Source organism: Nyctereutes procyonoides, unplaced genomic scaffold (assembly GCF_905146905.1).
Source record: "Nyctereutes procyonoides isolate TBG_1078 unplaced genomic scaffold, NYPRO_anot_genome, whole genome shotgun sequence".
Classification (NCBI taxonomy): Eukaryota; Metazoa; Chordata; class Mammalia; order Carnivora; family Canidae; genus Nyctereutes; species Nyctereutes procyonoides.
The window spans coordinates 1,580,097-1,597,598 of record NW_026575037.1 but is presented as its reverse complement, the minus strand read 5'-3'; the positions used below and the strand labels follow the sequence as shown (position 1 = coordinate 1,597,598).

General features: G+C 37.8%; 1 protein-coding gene across 1 annotated transcript in view; it reads left to right on the top strand.

The window, feature by feature from the left end:
- SLC9C2 (solute carrier family 9 member C2 (putative)) overlaps nucleotides 1–17,502 on the top strand; it is a 92,589-nt gene that overhangs the window by 34,694 nt on the left and 40,393 nt on the right. The window contains exons 10-12 of the mRNA XM_055319023.1: nucleotides 5,620–5,701; nucleotides 9,109–9,275; nucleotides 9,866–9,967. Coding sequence (XP_055174998.1) covers nucleotides 5,620–5,701; nucleotides 9,109–9,275; nucleotides 9,866–9,967 — 351 coding nt within the window. The remainder of the gene's footprint in view (nucleotides 1–5,619; nucleotides 5,702–9,108; nucleotides 9,276–9,865; nucleotides 9,968–17,502) is intronic.

Here is a 17,502-nt window from a genome sequence, read left to right as displayed (position 1 = left end):
GTTGACTTCAGGTTTCACAGCGTTGTAGTCAGAAAATATGCATGATATGATCTCAGTCTTTTTATACTTGCAGAGTCCTGATTTGTAACTTAGTATGTGATCTATTCTGGAGAATGTCCCATGTGCACTTGAAAAGAATATGTATTCTGCTGTTTTAGGATAGAATATTCTGGACATATCTGTTAAGTCCATCTGGTCCAGTGTAGCATCCAAAGCCATTGTTTCCTTATTGATTTTCTGTTTAGATGATGTATGTGCATTGATGTAAGTAGGGTGTTAAAGTGCCCTATTATTATTATATTATTATCAATTAGTTCCTTTATGTTTGTTATTGTTTTATATATCTGAGTGCTCCTGTACTGGATGCATAAATATTTATAATTATTAGGTCTTCTTGTTGGATTATCCCCTTTATTATGATAGAGTGCCTTTCTTCATCTCTTGTTTAGTTTTAAAGTCTAGTTTGTCTGATATAGATGGATAGATAGATGTTGTGATAGAATATATCACAACAACAACAAATGATTTATTTGTAACACAGCCCAGGCTCCATCACTTCAGCACAGCATAGGAGTAGAAAAGAATCACAACTGTAAGCATCATTTAGTCTAAGGCAGAACTTCATGCCTCCGCAAACACCACACCCATGTACCCCCCAGAGAGCCAGCCCAGAGCCAAACTGAACACACAAACATGAAAGCCCAGAATGAAGTTGGCCCCAGCTTCAGAACATCTCATCACCCTTCCCCCACAGCCCTTCACATTACCTGGCTGCAACCTTCTACCCCTCTACCCCAACCACGCCAAAAAACCAGCCTCTGAGCCACCAGAGAGCTTTCTTTGTGGGATAATTAACAAGTATTTAAGTGTTCCAGAACAATGCTCTGAGAAATCTATTGCTCCCTAAAAAGTTTAAAATGACTCCCCCCATTTATAACCCTAATCAGCAATGATAGATCGTCCTCTCCTCACCATAGGTACAGACAGTTTTGAAGTGATTATCCTCAGCCTCATACTCAGATTTTCCTATAGACTTTATTAAAGACTATTCTCCTCACCCTAGGGTAGGAAGGTATCTCAGGTAATTTCCCTAGATTCAGAGGCTGAGAGGAAAAGCCCCAATAGCTTAGAAAAAGATTTCTTGTTTCCCTCCAAAGATTTTAATGGAGATTTTTGCCTAAACATTTTTTAAACCATCTGAGAAAAGTTAGTTTTAGATTCAGAGGGCAATGCAAGCATAGAAGCAAGAAGTCTTTCTGATTAGGTACTAGTTTTGAGGATATAGAAGACAAGATAGAAGAGTATACAATCTCAAGTGGCTTTTTTTTTAACCTAAAATCTTCTAGAAAGCCTCAAAAGATGGATACCAGGAAGACACCACTTTTGCAGGTCTTGGTAGGACAATTCCAAAAATTATACCATCATGGACTGGTGACTTTTGACAAGATCACAATAAAAAAAGACATGAAAGTGGAACATCTCTGGAGAAACATCTTTAAGGGTCTCTGACTCGTGATATGGCTTTCTTTTAATGTTGATTTGCATGATAAATGTTTCTCCACCCCTTCACTTTCAAACTGTGGGTGACTTTAGGTCTAAAATGAGTCTCTTATAGGCAGCATCTATATGGGTCTTTTTTTTTTTAAATCAATTCTGACACCCTGTGTCTTTTGATTGGAGCTCTTAGTCCATTTACATTATTGATAGGTGTTGATTATTGATAAATATGTACTGAGTGCCATTTTAGTACTTGTTTTATCATTGTTCCTGGAGATTTTCTTTGTTCCTTTCTTGTCTTTGTCACTTTTGGTCTTTTCTTTCCACTCAGAAAATCCCCTTTAATATATCTTGTAGGGCTGGCTTAGTGGTCATAAACGCCTTTAGTTTTTGTTTGTCTGGGGAACCTTTTCTCTCTCTTCTGAATGATAGCCTTGCAGGATAGAATATTCTTGGCTATAGACTTTTCCCACTCAGCACTTTGAATATGTCATGCCACTCCCTTCTGGCTTATCATGTTTTTTGTTGAGAAACCTGCAGCTAACCGTATTGGTCTTCCCTTGTAAGTTAAAGACTTCTTTTGTCTTGCTGGTTTTAAGAGTTTTTATTTATCACTATATTTTACAAATTTAATTACAATATGTCTTGATGTTGGCCCACTTTTGTCGATTTTTATGGGAGTCCTCTCTGCCTCCTGGATCTGAATTATGTTCCCTAATTCTTTTTTCTCTCTTTTGTTCAGCTTCCTTATTTTCTATTATTTTGTCTTCTATATCACTTATATATTCCTCTGCATCTTCCAGCCTTGTGTTCATTGCCTCAAACCTGTTTCCAATCTCAATTATTGCATTTTTTCATTTCTGACAGATTCTTTTTAACTCTATTATCTCTGTGGTAAGAGTCTCCCTGAAATCTTCTATTCTTTTCTCAAGCCCAGTGAGTATCCTTATGATGTTGCTTTAAATTCTCTATCAGACATGCTACTTTTTCCTGTTTTGCTTAGATCTCTGACTATGACCTTATCTTGTTCTTTCATGTGGGAGAATTCTTCTACCTTGGCATTTTGTCTAAGTCTCTGCTTTTGTATCTGTATTAGAAGAGTCAGTTATGTTTCCTGCTCCTGAGAGTGTCCAGGGCTTGGCACTTTAGGGAATATCTCTGGTGTGTGTTGTGTCCACTCTGCTCTTGTGGTTTGGCTGCTGTATCCTTCAGGACAGTTGTCTGCAGAGGCTCTGTGTGCCTGCTGTGAGCACTCTTTGGTCCTTGGCCAGAGTGTAGTGAGTTTCAATTAAGTGTGCTCTGGCCTATTTGTTATATGAGACCTAATACTACTTCCACTAGAATTGAAGCCTTGCAGAGTGCTGGTTGGGAGACATTGTGTGGGCAGGAGTTTTTGCTGGCCTTGTGAGGAAGGGGCTGGCCCTGCTGGGACAGAGGCAAACTGGACGGAGGGCAGTTGTGCCAGAGCATGGGTGGTGGCGCTTGGTGTAAGCAGGTTAGGCAGCTACTGGGGGCACTGTGCTGCCTCCTGCAAGTGGCTCTGTGTTTATGCTGAGGGGCAGGGTTGGGAAATGGCACCTGCTGGCACCTTTGTTTCTGGAGGGAGGTGTGAGTCCTGCCTCTCAGGTATATCCTCCAAGAGGAGAGAATCATCTCTCTTGTACCCCAGGCATTCTTCAGATGCTATTTCTACACCATCTGCCCCCAGGTTGTTTGTCTGCCTTCTCTTCAGGAGTAGGGCAGCACCCTCAGAGCTTCTATCCCAGTCAAGCTGGATAACCTTTAAAACTCCAGTCTTAAAAAACAAAACAAAACAAAACAAAAAAAAACTCCAGTCTTTAAGCCCTACTGGTGGCAAGAACTCACGAAAATCAGTCCCTCTCATCTTCCCAGCCAATAGCTTTAGGGAAGTGCTCTCCTTGTGCATTCCCCTGTGTACCTCTCTCTCTCATCTTTTTCTGTGACCAGGGCTCCCTCCTCTCCAGAGCAGTTGTGATCTGTTTCTCCCCTAAATCATGGCTTTGTACTTCCTACCCTCCTTGTGGCTTCTTCTTTTCCTTTAGTTGTAGACTTTGTTTTGTCAGTCTTCGGGTTGATTTCTAGGAAATTTAGAATGAGTTGATAGCTATTTAGTTATGTTTGTGGGGACAAGACAAGCCTAGGGTCCTCCTACTCCGTCACTATCTTCTCTCCCTTCTCCCAAAGTTAACCATTTTAAAAATTAGATTTGGAAAACGTTTTTTTTTTTTTTTAAGTAGAAAGGAGATTTCAGAGGAAAGTTTATGTTGACAGTATGAAAGGGACCAACAGTTAAGTAATGGTTAACAGTGTAGGAATTAGGTGGATTTGGGATCGAGTCCTGGTTCCATCATCACAGGCTCGGTGACCTTTGGCAAGTTTCCCAGATTTGTGGAACCTCAATTTCCAGTTGAGGATTGAGATGATACTTAGTAAAATACCTGCCATTTAGCAAAAGCTCAATAAATGTTACTCTCCCTCAAAGCCTCTTCTTCATAGGCTATCTGGTGGATTTCTGGGCAATCTGGTGGTGGCAGTATCTGTGGTCTGAGACTCCAGGAAAGATCTAAAGAGCCCAGTGCATCTCCTGACAGTGTTAGGGCCTATCATCGTTTGTGACAAAATTGTGTGAATTAGCTGGAGAAATTGCTGAAAGTTGCTAGAAATCCCCAGGACACCTCGACCATCTTCCAGTCAGATGAATTCCACACCTGCTGCTAGGAGGGAGAAAAGCCCCTCAAATAATGTGAATTGAGAACACCTGCCCACCTCCCAAGGAACTTTAATCTGCAGGTAGAAGTACAAAGTTTCTTGATAATGGCCAATTTCCCACTCAGGGATTTCTTTTTGTCATTTTGCTCCTGTTCCAGGAGACCCCAGCAGTATAACATTTAAAAAATATTTTTTTGGGGGGGTCCGTTATCACCCTCTCCATCTTACATGTAGAGAAATCAAAACAAAGGGAATAGTATGTTAGGCAAAGAAGTTGGGTGATGTCCCAAAAGAAGTTCTTTTTAAAATGGAGTATTAGATTCCTCATAATCTTTCCTGAGGATTTGCACTTTATATCTATAAGCATCATGTGGGAATTAATTTGGAGTTCAAACAAACCTGTGTTTTTGTAGAGATTTGGGTCCTGTGAATCCCCAAAGGAAAAGTATCATAATCAATATCTGAGTTCCTTCAGTTTTCTTTTGTTCAAGGAATTGTCACTAAAACCAAGTCAACTAAAGGCTAACTAATATTTGAGTATCACTTACAGTGTTTCCCAAATCTATCTGACATTACATGAATCCCTTCCGTGCCACCCCAGACCTACATAATCATAATCCAACCTGGAAGTTGGCATCTTTTAGAAGTACGTTAGGTTCCTGGGGTTATTAGTCAAATTTGAGAAACAATCTCCTAGGGACATACTGCTCTTAACTCCAGTTTCTAGAGAAGGACACTGAGACTCAGAATGGTTAAATCAACTAACCCCAAGTTACACTGCTATTAAGTGGCAGAACCAAGACCTGCAAAAGTGGTTGTGTTTTTGCTTCTACACCGTGTCTCTCTAGACCCCATCATGGTTTCTAAAGGCTTCTTCAGAGCCTCCTGAGCAGCTGTGGTAAATGCTGGTGGCAGACACACTTTCCCATTTCCTTTGTGGTCAACACTGCCTGCAGTTGCTGGGGTTTCTCCCCAACCCTGCAGGCTCCAGGGCCATTTCTGTGATGTCTACAACCTTGGTGGCTTTGTATGGCTGCTGCTGAAAGCAGCAACGGTGGAGAGCTCTTTGGTTGTTTTGTTTTGTTTTTTGTTTTTTTTTAATTTGTTTTTACTGAAGTTCAATTTGTGGAGAGCTCTTTGATCAGTGTTCTTATTCCTCCCAGAAATTACAAATCATTTTCTCATTCACACGAAAACTAATTTCTCCTTCAGTATATTATATTCAAGCAGTGTCCACAAAACAACCCTTCTGCCTCAATTTACTTAGCAGAAGCTGGATTTAAAAATGTGGATTAAGATAGAATTTTGTGTTGTTGGTTAGTTGAACAATGATTCCCTTTGGAGTACTTATTCATTTTTTGGTTCTAACTATTTGTGCGTTTTGTTTTTTAGTTTATATTGTATGTACAGGGAATATCACTAATGACTATGGGAATAAATTCATACATGATGGCTCATTCAGCCAGGACATTAGGTAAAGTATATCTATCTTTCATTAATTAACTGGGAAGAATAATGCAAATAGATTATTGTTGGGAAGTCATGGGGATATTTCTTATGGAGTTCATGAAATTATGAAATCATTCATTCATTATTTATAGATGCTGTATTAATTGGGATGTTGGTTCAGCCAGTTTTACAGAAACCACATTCACAGTGGGTTAAACAAGATAGAGAACTTTCTTTTCCCCTTGATCAAAATGTCCAAAAGAGTGGGATGGGTCTGCTTTTCTTTTCTTTCTTCTCCACTCCCTGGGGTGTTCTTGTCTGCAGGATAGATGCTAGCTCACTACCTCTATATTTTCAATCCAACCAACTAGAGAGGGAAAATGGGGAGATGGGTGGCAATGGAAAGTAGGGAGCTTCCTTTCAGGGGCACAGTCTAGGAATTGTATATATCATTATCACTTAATTCCATTGGCCAGAATTTTGTCACAAATTCTGGGTAAGAGAAGCTATGAAATATATCCCTATCTGGCTTGCCATGTGCTCAGCCAAAACTTAGGGATTCAGTTTGTAAAGGAGGAAGGGGAAGATGGATTTTGGGAGACAGTCAGCAGGCTGTGCCACAGTTTCCTATTTCCAGAAGACATTTGAGGCCATTGATAATAAAATGCATAATATGATAAAATCACACATAGACACATTGTCAGTAGAGAAATCTAGGATAATTGGTGGCAGTACAGTCAACAGGGAAGGAGAGGGCTAGATGAGATTATACAGTCTTAGAATAGGGCCTTAGTATCACTCAATATCCTATGGCCTGGTCTTTAGCTATGCTGGTGCATAATTTTTTCAGTATCTAGAATTGATCAGATTGTCAGAGATTTACATATGCTGCATTCATAGGAAAATGTGGATAAAGGAGAAAATCTATTAATTTATAATGAGGATGTTTTTTTTCTACGTCTTGAAATTATTGCAATCATTATTCAGGATGCTTACCTCTAAGTACCAATCTCCTTGATAAACAAAACTTGTAATTAGAAGATTTCTTGGGATGTATGGAACTAATGAGAGGTCAATGGAAGGAGGATATTGAAGGAGAATTCTTCTAAACAGGGAAATAGTCTGGTGAATTTACTCTTTCCTACCCATGAGAGATATCATCTCTCTGCTTGTGTCTTTTTTTTTTTAAGATTTTATAATTATTCATGAGAGACACACAGAGATAGGCAGAGACATAGGCAGAGGGAGAAGCAGGCTCCCTGGAGGGAGCCTGATGTGGGAATCGATTCCAGGACCCTGGGATCACGACCTGAGCCAAAGGCAGATGCTCAACCACTGAGCCACCCAGATGCCCCTCTGCTTGTGTCTTTTCATAGTCATGCCCATTCCTAAAACTGCGCCCCACCAGCACTATAGCAGAACTTCCTGTTACTGGGCTAGTAAATGGGACAGATTTTTGGTAGCTCTCCTTTCCCCCTAGTTATGGATTTGTTCTTGTTCTCAGTAGAAAGGTATGGTTGGTCAGTGAAAGCCTATGCTGGAGAATAAATGAAGTTGATTTGATCTTTGAAAGCTTTCTCACATCTCCCTTCCCACCAATTTCCTTAGACTCCCAGGTATCCAGATCCACTTCATTCTCTCTTTTTTTTTTAAATTTTTATTTATTTATTTATGATAGTCACAGAGAGAGAGAGAGAGAGGCAGAGACACAGGCAGAGGGAGAAGCAGGCTCCATGCACCGGGAGCCCGATGTGGGATTCGATCCCGGGTCTCCAGGATCGCGCCCTGGGCCAAAGGCAGGCGCCAAACCACTGCGCCACCCAGGGATCCCCCACTTCATTCTCTTTGCTTAGGATATAACATCTGGATTTCTCCCACTTCTTTTCTTATGATTCTTCTTATTCTGACAATCAAAAGCAAGATCAACCAGGGGTTTTTACTATCATGGTAATATTTTTTTCTTCTCTGTTTCTTTCTTTAAAAATTTTTTTAAAAATTCTTTTTTTTTTTGAGGAGTGGGGAGAGGTAGACAGAGAGGGAGAGAAGGAGAGAATCCCAAGCAGGCTCCACACACCCCAAGATCATGACCTGAACTAAAAATCAAGAATTGAATGCTTAACCACCTGAGCCACCCAGGATTTTTTATTGTAGTAGCTAAACCTCAAAATTTTCATTATAAAATAAAGTAAATGATAAAGTCTTTCTTCCTCTTAGAATCCGTACTCGTCCTTTCTAGAAATACTGTGTGGCACACATTTAATACTTGACAGAGTTGAGTTTTATCAGTAAGAGTTTCAAACCAACTACTTCTGTCCAGTCTAAGGCTTTACAAGATTCCCTCCTCATACTCTTCCAGGATTATCTTAAACACAGGGAGTTCAATCAAAGGTATTGGTGACACCAAGTGGTTCACATATACTCATGTTTCCCTAGAGAGCAACCGGAAAGTGGCTGTTTCTCCATCATACGGGTACAATGCAATTACGCAAATGAGAAAAATTTCTTCTTGTGTGGTCTTAGCCACAGGAATTTTGAATCTAAAGCTGACAACGTCTAACTTCAGCCTACAGTAAAATGCATCTTTGTTCTGGACCACAGTGTATCAAGAGGGATATGCCTCTGGACCTGAAAATTTCAAATACCGTCATTGTACACAGTGTCCCATAGAGAATGCAGTAAAGTTAAACTAAACATTTAGAACTCATTTTAACTCTTTATGAGACCTTTCATGTGCAATTATGAAAACAGAACAATTTTATTGAGCTGGAATTCCAAGTGAGCAGACTAAGTTCATTCACTAATTAAATTCTTTTTGGTGAGTGAACCTCATAGCAATAACTTCAAATTCATACCTCAGGAAGATACAAACGGCTACAAGTTTTGGGACATGTAGATTTGCTGGCCAGAAAACAGATATACTAAATTGAGGGATCTCTATCGCAGTGAGCTTTAAATTTAAATTTTTTAAATTTTAAAAATTTTGTATAAAAGTCATTTGGAGAGCTTGTTAAAATGCAAATTCCAAAGTCAATCTGATTCTCTAAGTATGAGGCAGAGCCAAGGAATTTGCATAGTTTAATAGACAGTCTTCCTACCTGTAGAAAACACACATAGTCTCTTATACTTTGAGAAATACTGATTGGGGACCCTGAGGTAGTAAGTCACATCTCTTGTTAATGGGAATGAAAGGAAACTAACAAAGCATCCCTTAGCAGTTGAGTCAGATAAAGTTGAGCTATACAGTCAGAAGAAACAGCTAGTTGGGTAATTTTCTGGAAAATTTTGGACCAGTTTGTTCTTGCTCTAATCACTACAGTTTAGCTGTGTAGGTGATTCACTACAGCAGTAGATTTCATTACACCTTGTAGGATTTTGTCTTTTCTTGCCACCTTCACTGTATTCTACTAAGACCCTTGTTTTTTCTGGTCACAGGTTTGTGTGCTATTTCCCTCCCAAGGCAAATGGCCATGCAAAATGCCATTAAGCACATTCAGGAGATAATACAGAACACGATAACGCTATTCAAAACAGAAAAAATTTTGACAAATGTTAATTGGACCTTAGTAGAAGAAAAAACAAAGATTGAATACATAATTCCTGTGAGTTGATACTTGGCAAAAAATAGTCCTCCTTCTCTCTTGGCTCTGCCTCTTTTGCTTTCGTTTATTATACAAAAGTTGATTCTGCTAATAAAATGTCAGAAAACTGAGGAGGGGGAATTTACTTACTAACTTTGCTATCTTGGTGAAAAGACTTCTTTCAATCCTCTCTAAAGAGAAGGTCTTGGTTATCTAGCTTTGTTTGCCAAATACAGGAGAATTGATGTTTTTATACAGTGGCTGATTTAGTAACTACGAATGGCTTCTGTTTTTGACCATTTGAGGAGCTGAGCAATTTGTCTTCATGTTATTATAGAAAGCGGAAAACACAGGTTGCTTCAGAGAGCAGTCAAGCATAGACAGATTTGGGGGAGAATCTGACTTGCAGATCTCCCCAAATGAATTGTTACTTTACCACAATTAAAAAGCAACATTTCTTTAATGTGAAGAAGAGGGACTCAGTTATACATAGCCCTTCATTTTAGCAATTCTGATTTGAGTTATTGGAATCTTTGTTGAGTGAAGTGTTTGACAGCTCCTATTTATTTTAGCTGATTTTTAATTTTATCTACTTATGTTTTTAAATTTAGTCTGATGCTTATAATGTTTCACATGATGATATAGAGGAGGAGTCCCTAACAGAAGAAGTTTTAATAGAAGAAGCCAGATTGCATGTAGCTATAATACAAATGGTTGGTACAATTCATATAACTGCATTTTATTTATTTTTAATTTGTACAATGCTCTCATTTCTTACATAAGGTTTCAGGTGACTAGAAAAATATTTTTTCACCTTTGGACAGCCTATTGGTTATTAAAATTTGTTTGCTTTATTTAAGTTAAAAAATAACAATAAGTGTCTTAGGCTTTATGTTCAAGTCACAAATCTTATTCTAAGTCTAGAAATTTTTAGCAGTTCACTTTTGAGGAGGTCTGAATAATATTTGGTGCAGTTTATGTACTTGAGTAAACATCTTCATATATTTGAAACTGCTTTTATAAATTTAATGTATTTGAGTTACTTTTATATAAAATTCTCTTAAGTGCTCATTTAACTCTTGAAAATCTAATAATATAAATCTAGTGAATCAAAAATTCTCTTAAAATATTTAATATTTAAGGGATGCCTGAGTGGCTCAGTGGTGAGTGCTGCCTTTGGTACAGGGCATGCTCCCAGGGTCCTGGGATCAAGTCTCACATCAGGATCCCGCAGGGAGCCTGCTTCTCTCTCTGCCTGTGTCTCTGCCTCTCTCTATGTTTCTCTCATGAATAAATTAAATCTTTTAAAAAATTAATATCTAAGTGTTTTTATATAAAGATTATATTAAACAAATACATTTATATATTATTTTATATTATATATATTATTTAATATTAAAAATAAAGAAGATTACTCGGTAAAAATCCAATTTAATTAACTTACCAAATTACACATTTTAAATTGGTGTTATATACTAATAGGACACACTTTATTCAATATTGCAAGTACACAAAAATATATCCATATATTCATTATGCCCAGAGTCCATTTTTAAAAATTTTACTTTAAAGCTTGTTATTATGAATAATTTTTAACATATACAAAAGTAGATATAATGCTGTAATGAATCTCTATGTACTCATCAGCCTTAAAAACTAACATGACTAACCATGTCCCATCTGCAGCCTCAGTCACTACCCTACCTTCCATATTATTTTGAAACGAATCCTAGATACCATGTTATTTCATCTGTAAATACGTTATGTATCTCTAAATTTTAAAGTCTTTAAAAACAGTAAAATATTAATATTGTATCAGAAATTAATAATAATTGCTAATAACATCAAATATTGAGTCAGTGATCAAATTTCGGATGGTCTCATTAATGTGATCAATGTATATTTTCAGTTTACATATACATATTTAAAGATTTATTTGTTTATTTTGGAGAGAGAATGAGAAAGAGGGAGAGGGGCAGATAGTGAGGGAGAGAGAATCTCTTACAGACTCCTCACTGAGCATGGAGCCCAACACAGAGCTTCATCTCATGATCCTGAGATCATGATCCTGAGCCAAAATCATGAGTCAGACCCTTTACCACCTGAGCCACCCAGGCACCCCTCACAGTTTATATTTTTAAATTGAATTCCAGTACAGTTCATACACTGTAATTAGTGGATAAGACCTTTTAGTCTCTTTTAACCTATAAATTACTTTTTTTTCTGTTGAAGAACATATTTCTTCTTGATACAAAAAATTAATATTATATTTTCCTTCTTTTAAACATTTGTAAACTTAATTTAAAATGTTCTTGGAGTTTGAAAGTTTCTTACCTAGAGGAGTACAGTATGGCCACAGATTTTTTGTAGAGCTTCCTATTAAGAGGTGGTACTTCTAGCCCTCCCTACTACCCCCATCTCATTGAATTTGGGCTGTTCTGGTGTCTTATTTTGACCAATAAAATGTTTCAGAAGTGACTTTGGGAATGTTCTTGAACCTATGCTTTGAAAAGATTTACAGCCTCCACCTTCTTCTATTTTGAATACCACCCTGTGATTATCATGTGAGGAAACTGGCCTGTCTCTGAAGAATGAGAGGCCACATAAAAATAAACTGAGGCATATATCCAAGAGTCAGTACCCTACTACTAGACTTGTGAATAAGGCCATGTTAAATCAAGGGTTGGGACAATAGACTCAACCTCTCAATGGTAAGAGTTGCAAAGAATTTGTGGCCATATTTTTGTTTGTTTTTTCTTACATGCTTTCCCCCACCCAGTTTTATTGAGTAATAATTGATATACATTACTGTATAAGTTTAATGCATACAGTGGGACAGTTTGATTTACATATATTGTGAAATGATTACCATTGTGGCTTTAGCTAACATCCATCTTCTCATATAGACACAAGAAAAAGAAAAAGAGAAGAAAAGGAAAGAAAAAAATTTAGGACATAACCTTATTTATTGGTATCACAGTGTGCTTGCTGGTCACAAATATTTATATCCTTCCTATTAACAAAATACACTCAATCCTTTTCTAAGACCCCCACCACCACACACACATACCAAGCTTTATTCTATTATGGTAGCATGGTACTCAAAGTCCAGTATCTCATGATCTGCATTTGGTCTAGGTATGCTGATGCCCCTCAATTGCATCTCCTTAAGTATGATTCCTCTTGAGCTGGAGAGAGCTACGAACTAAGAAAAAAGTTATCTGTTCCCCACCTCACTCCCCAACATTTAGTGCCAATCAACAGCCACTTCTGTTCAAGAAGGGGAAGAACAGGAAGTTCTGATTAATCACTGGTCCATGGCAATTCTGAAATTCAGCTGGGAATATGCACTAGTGCACCTTATTCTTTACATTTCCATAGGAAATAATCTATATTTGTAGCTGACTGGCTTTGTCAGCCTGATTTCTGTTGGTAGAAACTTGTGATGTTTCTATTCATTTAGAATGGTTTCTATCTTTTTTAGTCTAACCTGGTACAACTTCCTTAAAAACTTGTGTATTTTCCACACAAGTCCATTCCTTTTCAGAACATGGGTCTGAGAAAGACTTTAGTCGGCTTGAGAAGATAGACTGAATATCAGATTTAATTTTTCAGTGGTCTTAACAAAGGGTCTTCAGGCACACCCTTAACTTGACCTTGAACCTGAGGCTATATTTTACTGTCAGCATTCTAGATTTGATCTTTGTTTTTAGGTCTTTTGCCAGCTGGAGAGACTGCAGGTGAGAAAGGAGTTTAGTTTGCAACCTGACAAATCATGGACTCTAATTTCTGCTGCAGAGTTAACTGGTTCCCTTTGGTTTATCCCTCTTCCCATACTTTTATAAGTAGCTCAGACAGTTGATAGTTTTAATATTTCTAGAATATTAGAAATCTAGAAATATTCTTAGCAGCCAGATTCATAAGATCATTGGGCACATTTTCCATCTTCCAAATGGCCTCGGGTGACAGTATTGCCCATTGTGGTACCTCTTTATAGCTCAACTGCCTCTCTCCTGCCCTTATACTAGTTTTTGCACTGCTCTCCCAGACTCTATTCACCCCCAACTCTTAGAGCTAATGTCACATGTTTTACCCCTTTGTTATAGAGGCTCTGCACAGTTGGTACTGATTTCTGTTTTGGTCAGCTTTTGCTATATATCAAATCAGCCCAAAACTTACTGGCTTAAAACAATGGCTTATTATTTCTCACAGTTCTATGGGTTGGCAATCTGGATGATTCTGTCATTGGTCTTGGCTGGAAGCACTCAAACCTGCTCTCGCATTCTTGGTCTCAATGAGTGGACTCATTACCCATGTGATCACTTGGGTCAATCCTCTTTTTCCCTCCTTTCCCAAGCTCTCTCAAGCTTACCTTCTAAATATTTGTCAAATATACCCCTTTCCATTCTCGTGTCTATTAATTTAGGACATTATAACCTCTTGCCTAAATAATAACCTTCAACTAGTCTCTCCCTATTTTCAATATTTCCATGATCAAATCACAGTGACTTACCTAAAAGACAAATAGGACTATACTATCTTCCAGCTTCAAATGGCTCCTCAGGTCCTACAGCATTTTCCAAAGTGAGTTCCAAAGAATATTTGCTACACAGAATGTTAATAGGGACTGCATAACAAAACAAGTTTCCATGCTCAAATTTGTTTGGGAAATGCTAGTTTAAACAAAGTTAAACTGGTTTCTTATGGAACTCCTTCTTGTAGACTATCTCAATTTCTAACATGCTGATATGCATTGAGACTCTCTAAGAGGGAATATTGAATGCAAACTTTCCCTCCTCCACTTTCTCATATAGCATATTTTGGTGGGGGGAGATTCAAGTAGTATCTCACAGTATTAACTTATTACCTTCCAGGGAGAGTTTACCTATGAAATCAAGTCTATATATAAGTACAATGTCTTTTATAATCCGGCCCCTACCTGTCTCTCTGTTTCTATCACCATTCTCTGCCCCACAACTTTTACTGCACTCAGCATGCTATTTCTCATCTCTGTGCATGCATTTCTTTTTTTTTTTAATTTTTTTATTTATTTATGATAGAGAGAGAGAGAGAGAGAGAGAGAGAGAGGCAGAGACACAGGCAGAGGGAGAAGCAGGCTCCATGCACCGGGAGCCCCACGTGGGACTCGATCCGGGTCTCCAGGATCGCGCCCTGGGCCAAAGGCAGGCGCCTAACCACTGCGCCACCCAGGGATCCCGTGTGCATGCATTTCTGATGCCCCTCTCTGCTCACTTCCTTTCCCACTCTTCACCCCCACCCCCATTCTTCATCTGGATAATTATGCTCATTTTTTAAGACTCAACTGAGGTATCATTTCTTTCAGGATATTTTCTCTGACCCTGCCCCACACCAAGTTTAATTAGTGTCTTGTGGTTACTTTTATCCTTTCATACTTCCTACCTTGTTTTACAGTTCTATGTGTCTATTTTTCCTCGTCTTCTACTAGGCTACAAACTCCTTAAAGCCTTAGATTATATCCTCCATGCCTTAGCATGGGGCTTGGAATCAAGGACACATTCAATAAACAAATTCAATTTAAAAAACCCCATAAGGAATATAAAAAGATAGTGAAAGGGAATAAAGGGGAAAGGAGAAAAAAATGAGTGGGAAATATCAGAAAGGGAGACAGAACATGAGAGACTCCTAACTCTGGGAAACGAACAAGGGGTGGTAGAAAGGGAGGTGGGCAGGGGATGGGGGTGACTGGGTGACGGGCACTGAGGGGGGCACTTGATGGGATGAGCACTGGGTGTTATTCTATATGTTGGCAAATTGAACACCAATAAAAAAATTTAAAAAAACCCCATAATACTAGTAAATCATAATTTTCTTGAGCCAAACTTGTTTCTGGATGGGCAGGGCTGGAATTATAATTCTATATGTGTGCAATAATTATATATTAATTGTGTAATATTTATATATATGCCTCAGATCTGAATTCTGGGACATACCTTCTCTCATAGTGAGTATCTTTCCAGGGCTATCAGGAAAGCCTACAAAGTGTAGATAATCTATCACGTGCCTCAGTGACCATCAGAGTAAGGATAGCCTGTTTATTGCCCTTCTACCCTTTAGAAGGCAGCTTCAGAGTTCACATGCTTTATCTTCCCATATATTATACATGGATCATTTTCCTATTTCTTGGAAAAGGAGTTGGTGAATAGATGATTATTACCTCAAGAAATAAGTGGTATGAATTCCATTTTCCTGTAGTGACTATTATCTCTACAATCGTGAAACTTGAGAAAATGTGCTAACTTTAGTGGAGGTTGGAAACAACATTTAGAAACAATAGATAAGCAAGAGTAACATGGTCAGCATTGAGGAAGAAAGTTTAGGCAGTAGTCTTAGGAGGTTACTTTAACCTTCAATATTAGAGGCCCCTAAAAGGTGTTATTTTTTTCTCCTAAATTTTATTGGGGGGTTGACACAAGAATACAGTCTACTTATATTTCTAAGATGTTTTATAGAAGCCTCACTGGTGGGATCCCTGGGTGGCGCAGCGGTTTGGCGCCTGCCTTTGGCCCAGGGCGCGATCCTGGAGACCCGGGATCGAATCCCACGTCAGGCTCCCGGTGCATGGAGCCTGCTTCTCCCTCCGCCTGTGTCTCTACCTCTCTCTCTCTCTGTATGACTATCGTAAATAAAAAAAAAAAAAAAAAAAAAAAAAAAAAAAAAGAAGAAGCCTCACTGGTAATAAGAAAGAAAAAACACATAGTAGATACATGAAAGATAAAAGGAAAGGAATTAGAATATACTACTACAAAAAATAAATCACAAAGGAGTGAGAGAGAAAAAAGGGAACAAAGGAACTAAAGAAACAGTCATAAAACAATGAACAGAATGGCAGTTATAAGTCTTTTCTATCAATAAGGACTTTAAATGTGAATGCCTAAATTCTCCAATCAAAAGACAGAATGGATGAATGGATGTAAAAACCCAAATCCAACAATATGCTGCTACAAGAGACTCACTTAAGATTTAAGGACACACATAAGGCTTGAAAATGAAGGATTGGGAAAAGATTCCATGCAAATATTAACCAAAAGAGAGCAAGAGTGCCTATACTTTTTTCAGTTAAAATAGACTTAAAGGCAAAATTAGTCACAAGAGAACAAGAAAACCACTATATAGTGGTAGAGGTGCCAATAACATCTGTAAATATACATGCCTAGCACTGGAGCACCTAAATTTTTAAAACAAATATTAACAGAATTGAAAGAAATAAATAGCAATGAAAATCATAGTAAGGGACTTCAATATTCCATTTTCAATATCAAATAGATAATACAAACAGAACATTAGCAAGGAGACAGTGGATCTGAATAACACTTATAGATCAAATACACTAAGAAACATTCAGAATATTCCATTCAACACACCAAAATGCATATTCTTCCTAAGTTCACATGGGACATTCTCCAGGATAGATTATATGTTGAGTCACAAAACAAGTCTTACCAAATCTAAAAATATTGAAATTATATCAAGTGTCTTTCCTTTATATCATTGTAAAGATGGTATAAAACTAGAAATCAATGGCATAGAATGGTATAAATGGTATAAAACTAGAAATCAATAACAAACTGAAAAATTCACAAATACATGGAAATTAGACAACAACACAACTCCTAAACAACCAATGAGTCAAGGAAGAAATCAAAAGGGAAATCAGAAAATATCTTAAGACAAATTAAAATGAAAACACAACATATTAAAACTTATAGGATGCTGCAAAAATAGTTCTAAGAGGGAAATTTATGCTAAATTGCTAAATGCTAAATATAAGCATTTATGATAAATAACAATCCCAGACTTCAAACTGTATTACAAAGCTGTAATCATCAAGAGAGTATGGTACTGGCACCAAAACAGACACATAAATCAATGGAACAAAATAGAGAACCCAGAAAGGGACCCACAACTATATGATCAATTAATCTTTGACAAAGTGGGGAAGAATATCTGATGGGAAAAAGACAGTCTCTCCAACAAATGGTGTTGGGAAACCTGGACAACAACATGCAAAAGAATGAAACTGGACCACTTTCTTACACCATAAACAAAAATAACTTCAAAATGAATGAAAGACCTAAATGTGAGACAGGAATCCATCAAGATCCTAGAGGAGAACACAAAAGCAACCTCTTGACTTTGACCATAGCAACTTCTTACTAGACACATCACCAGAGGCAAGAGAAACAAAGGCAATGAACAATTCATAAAG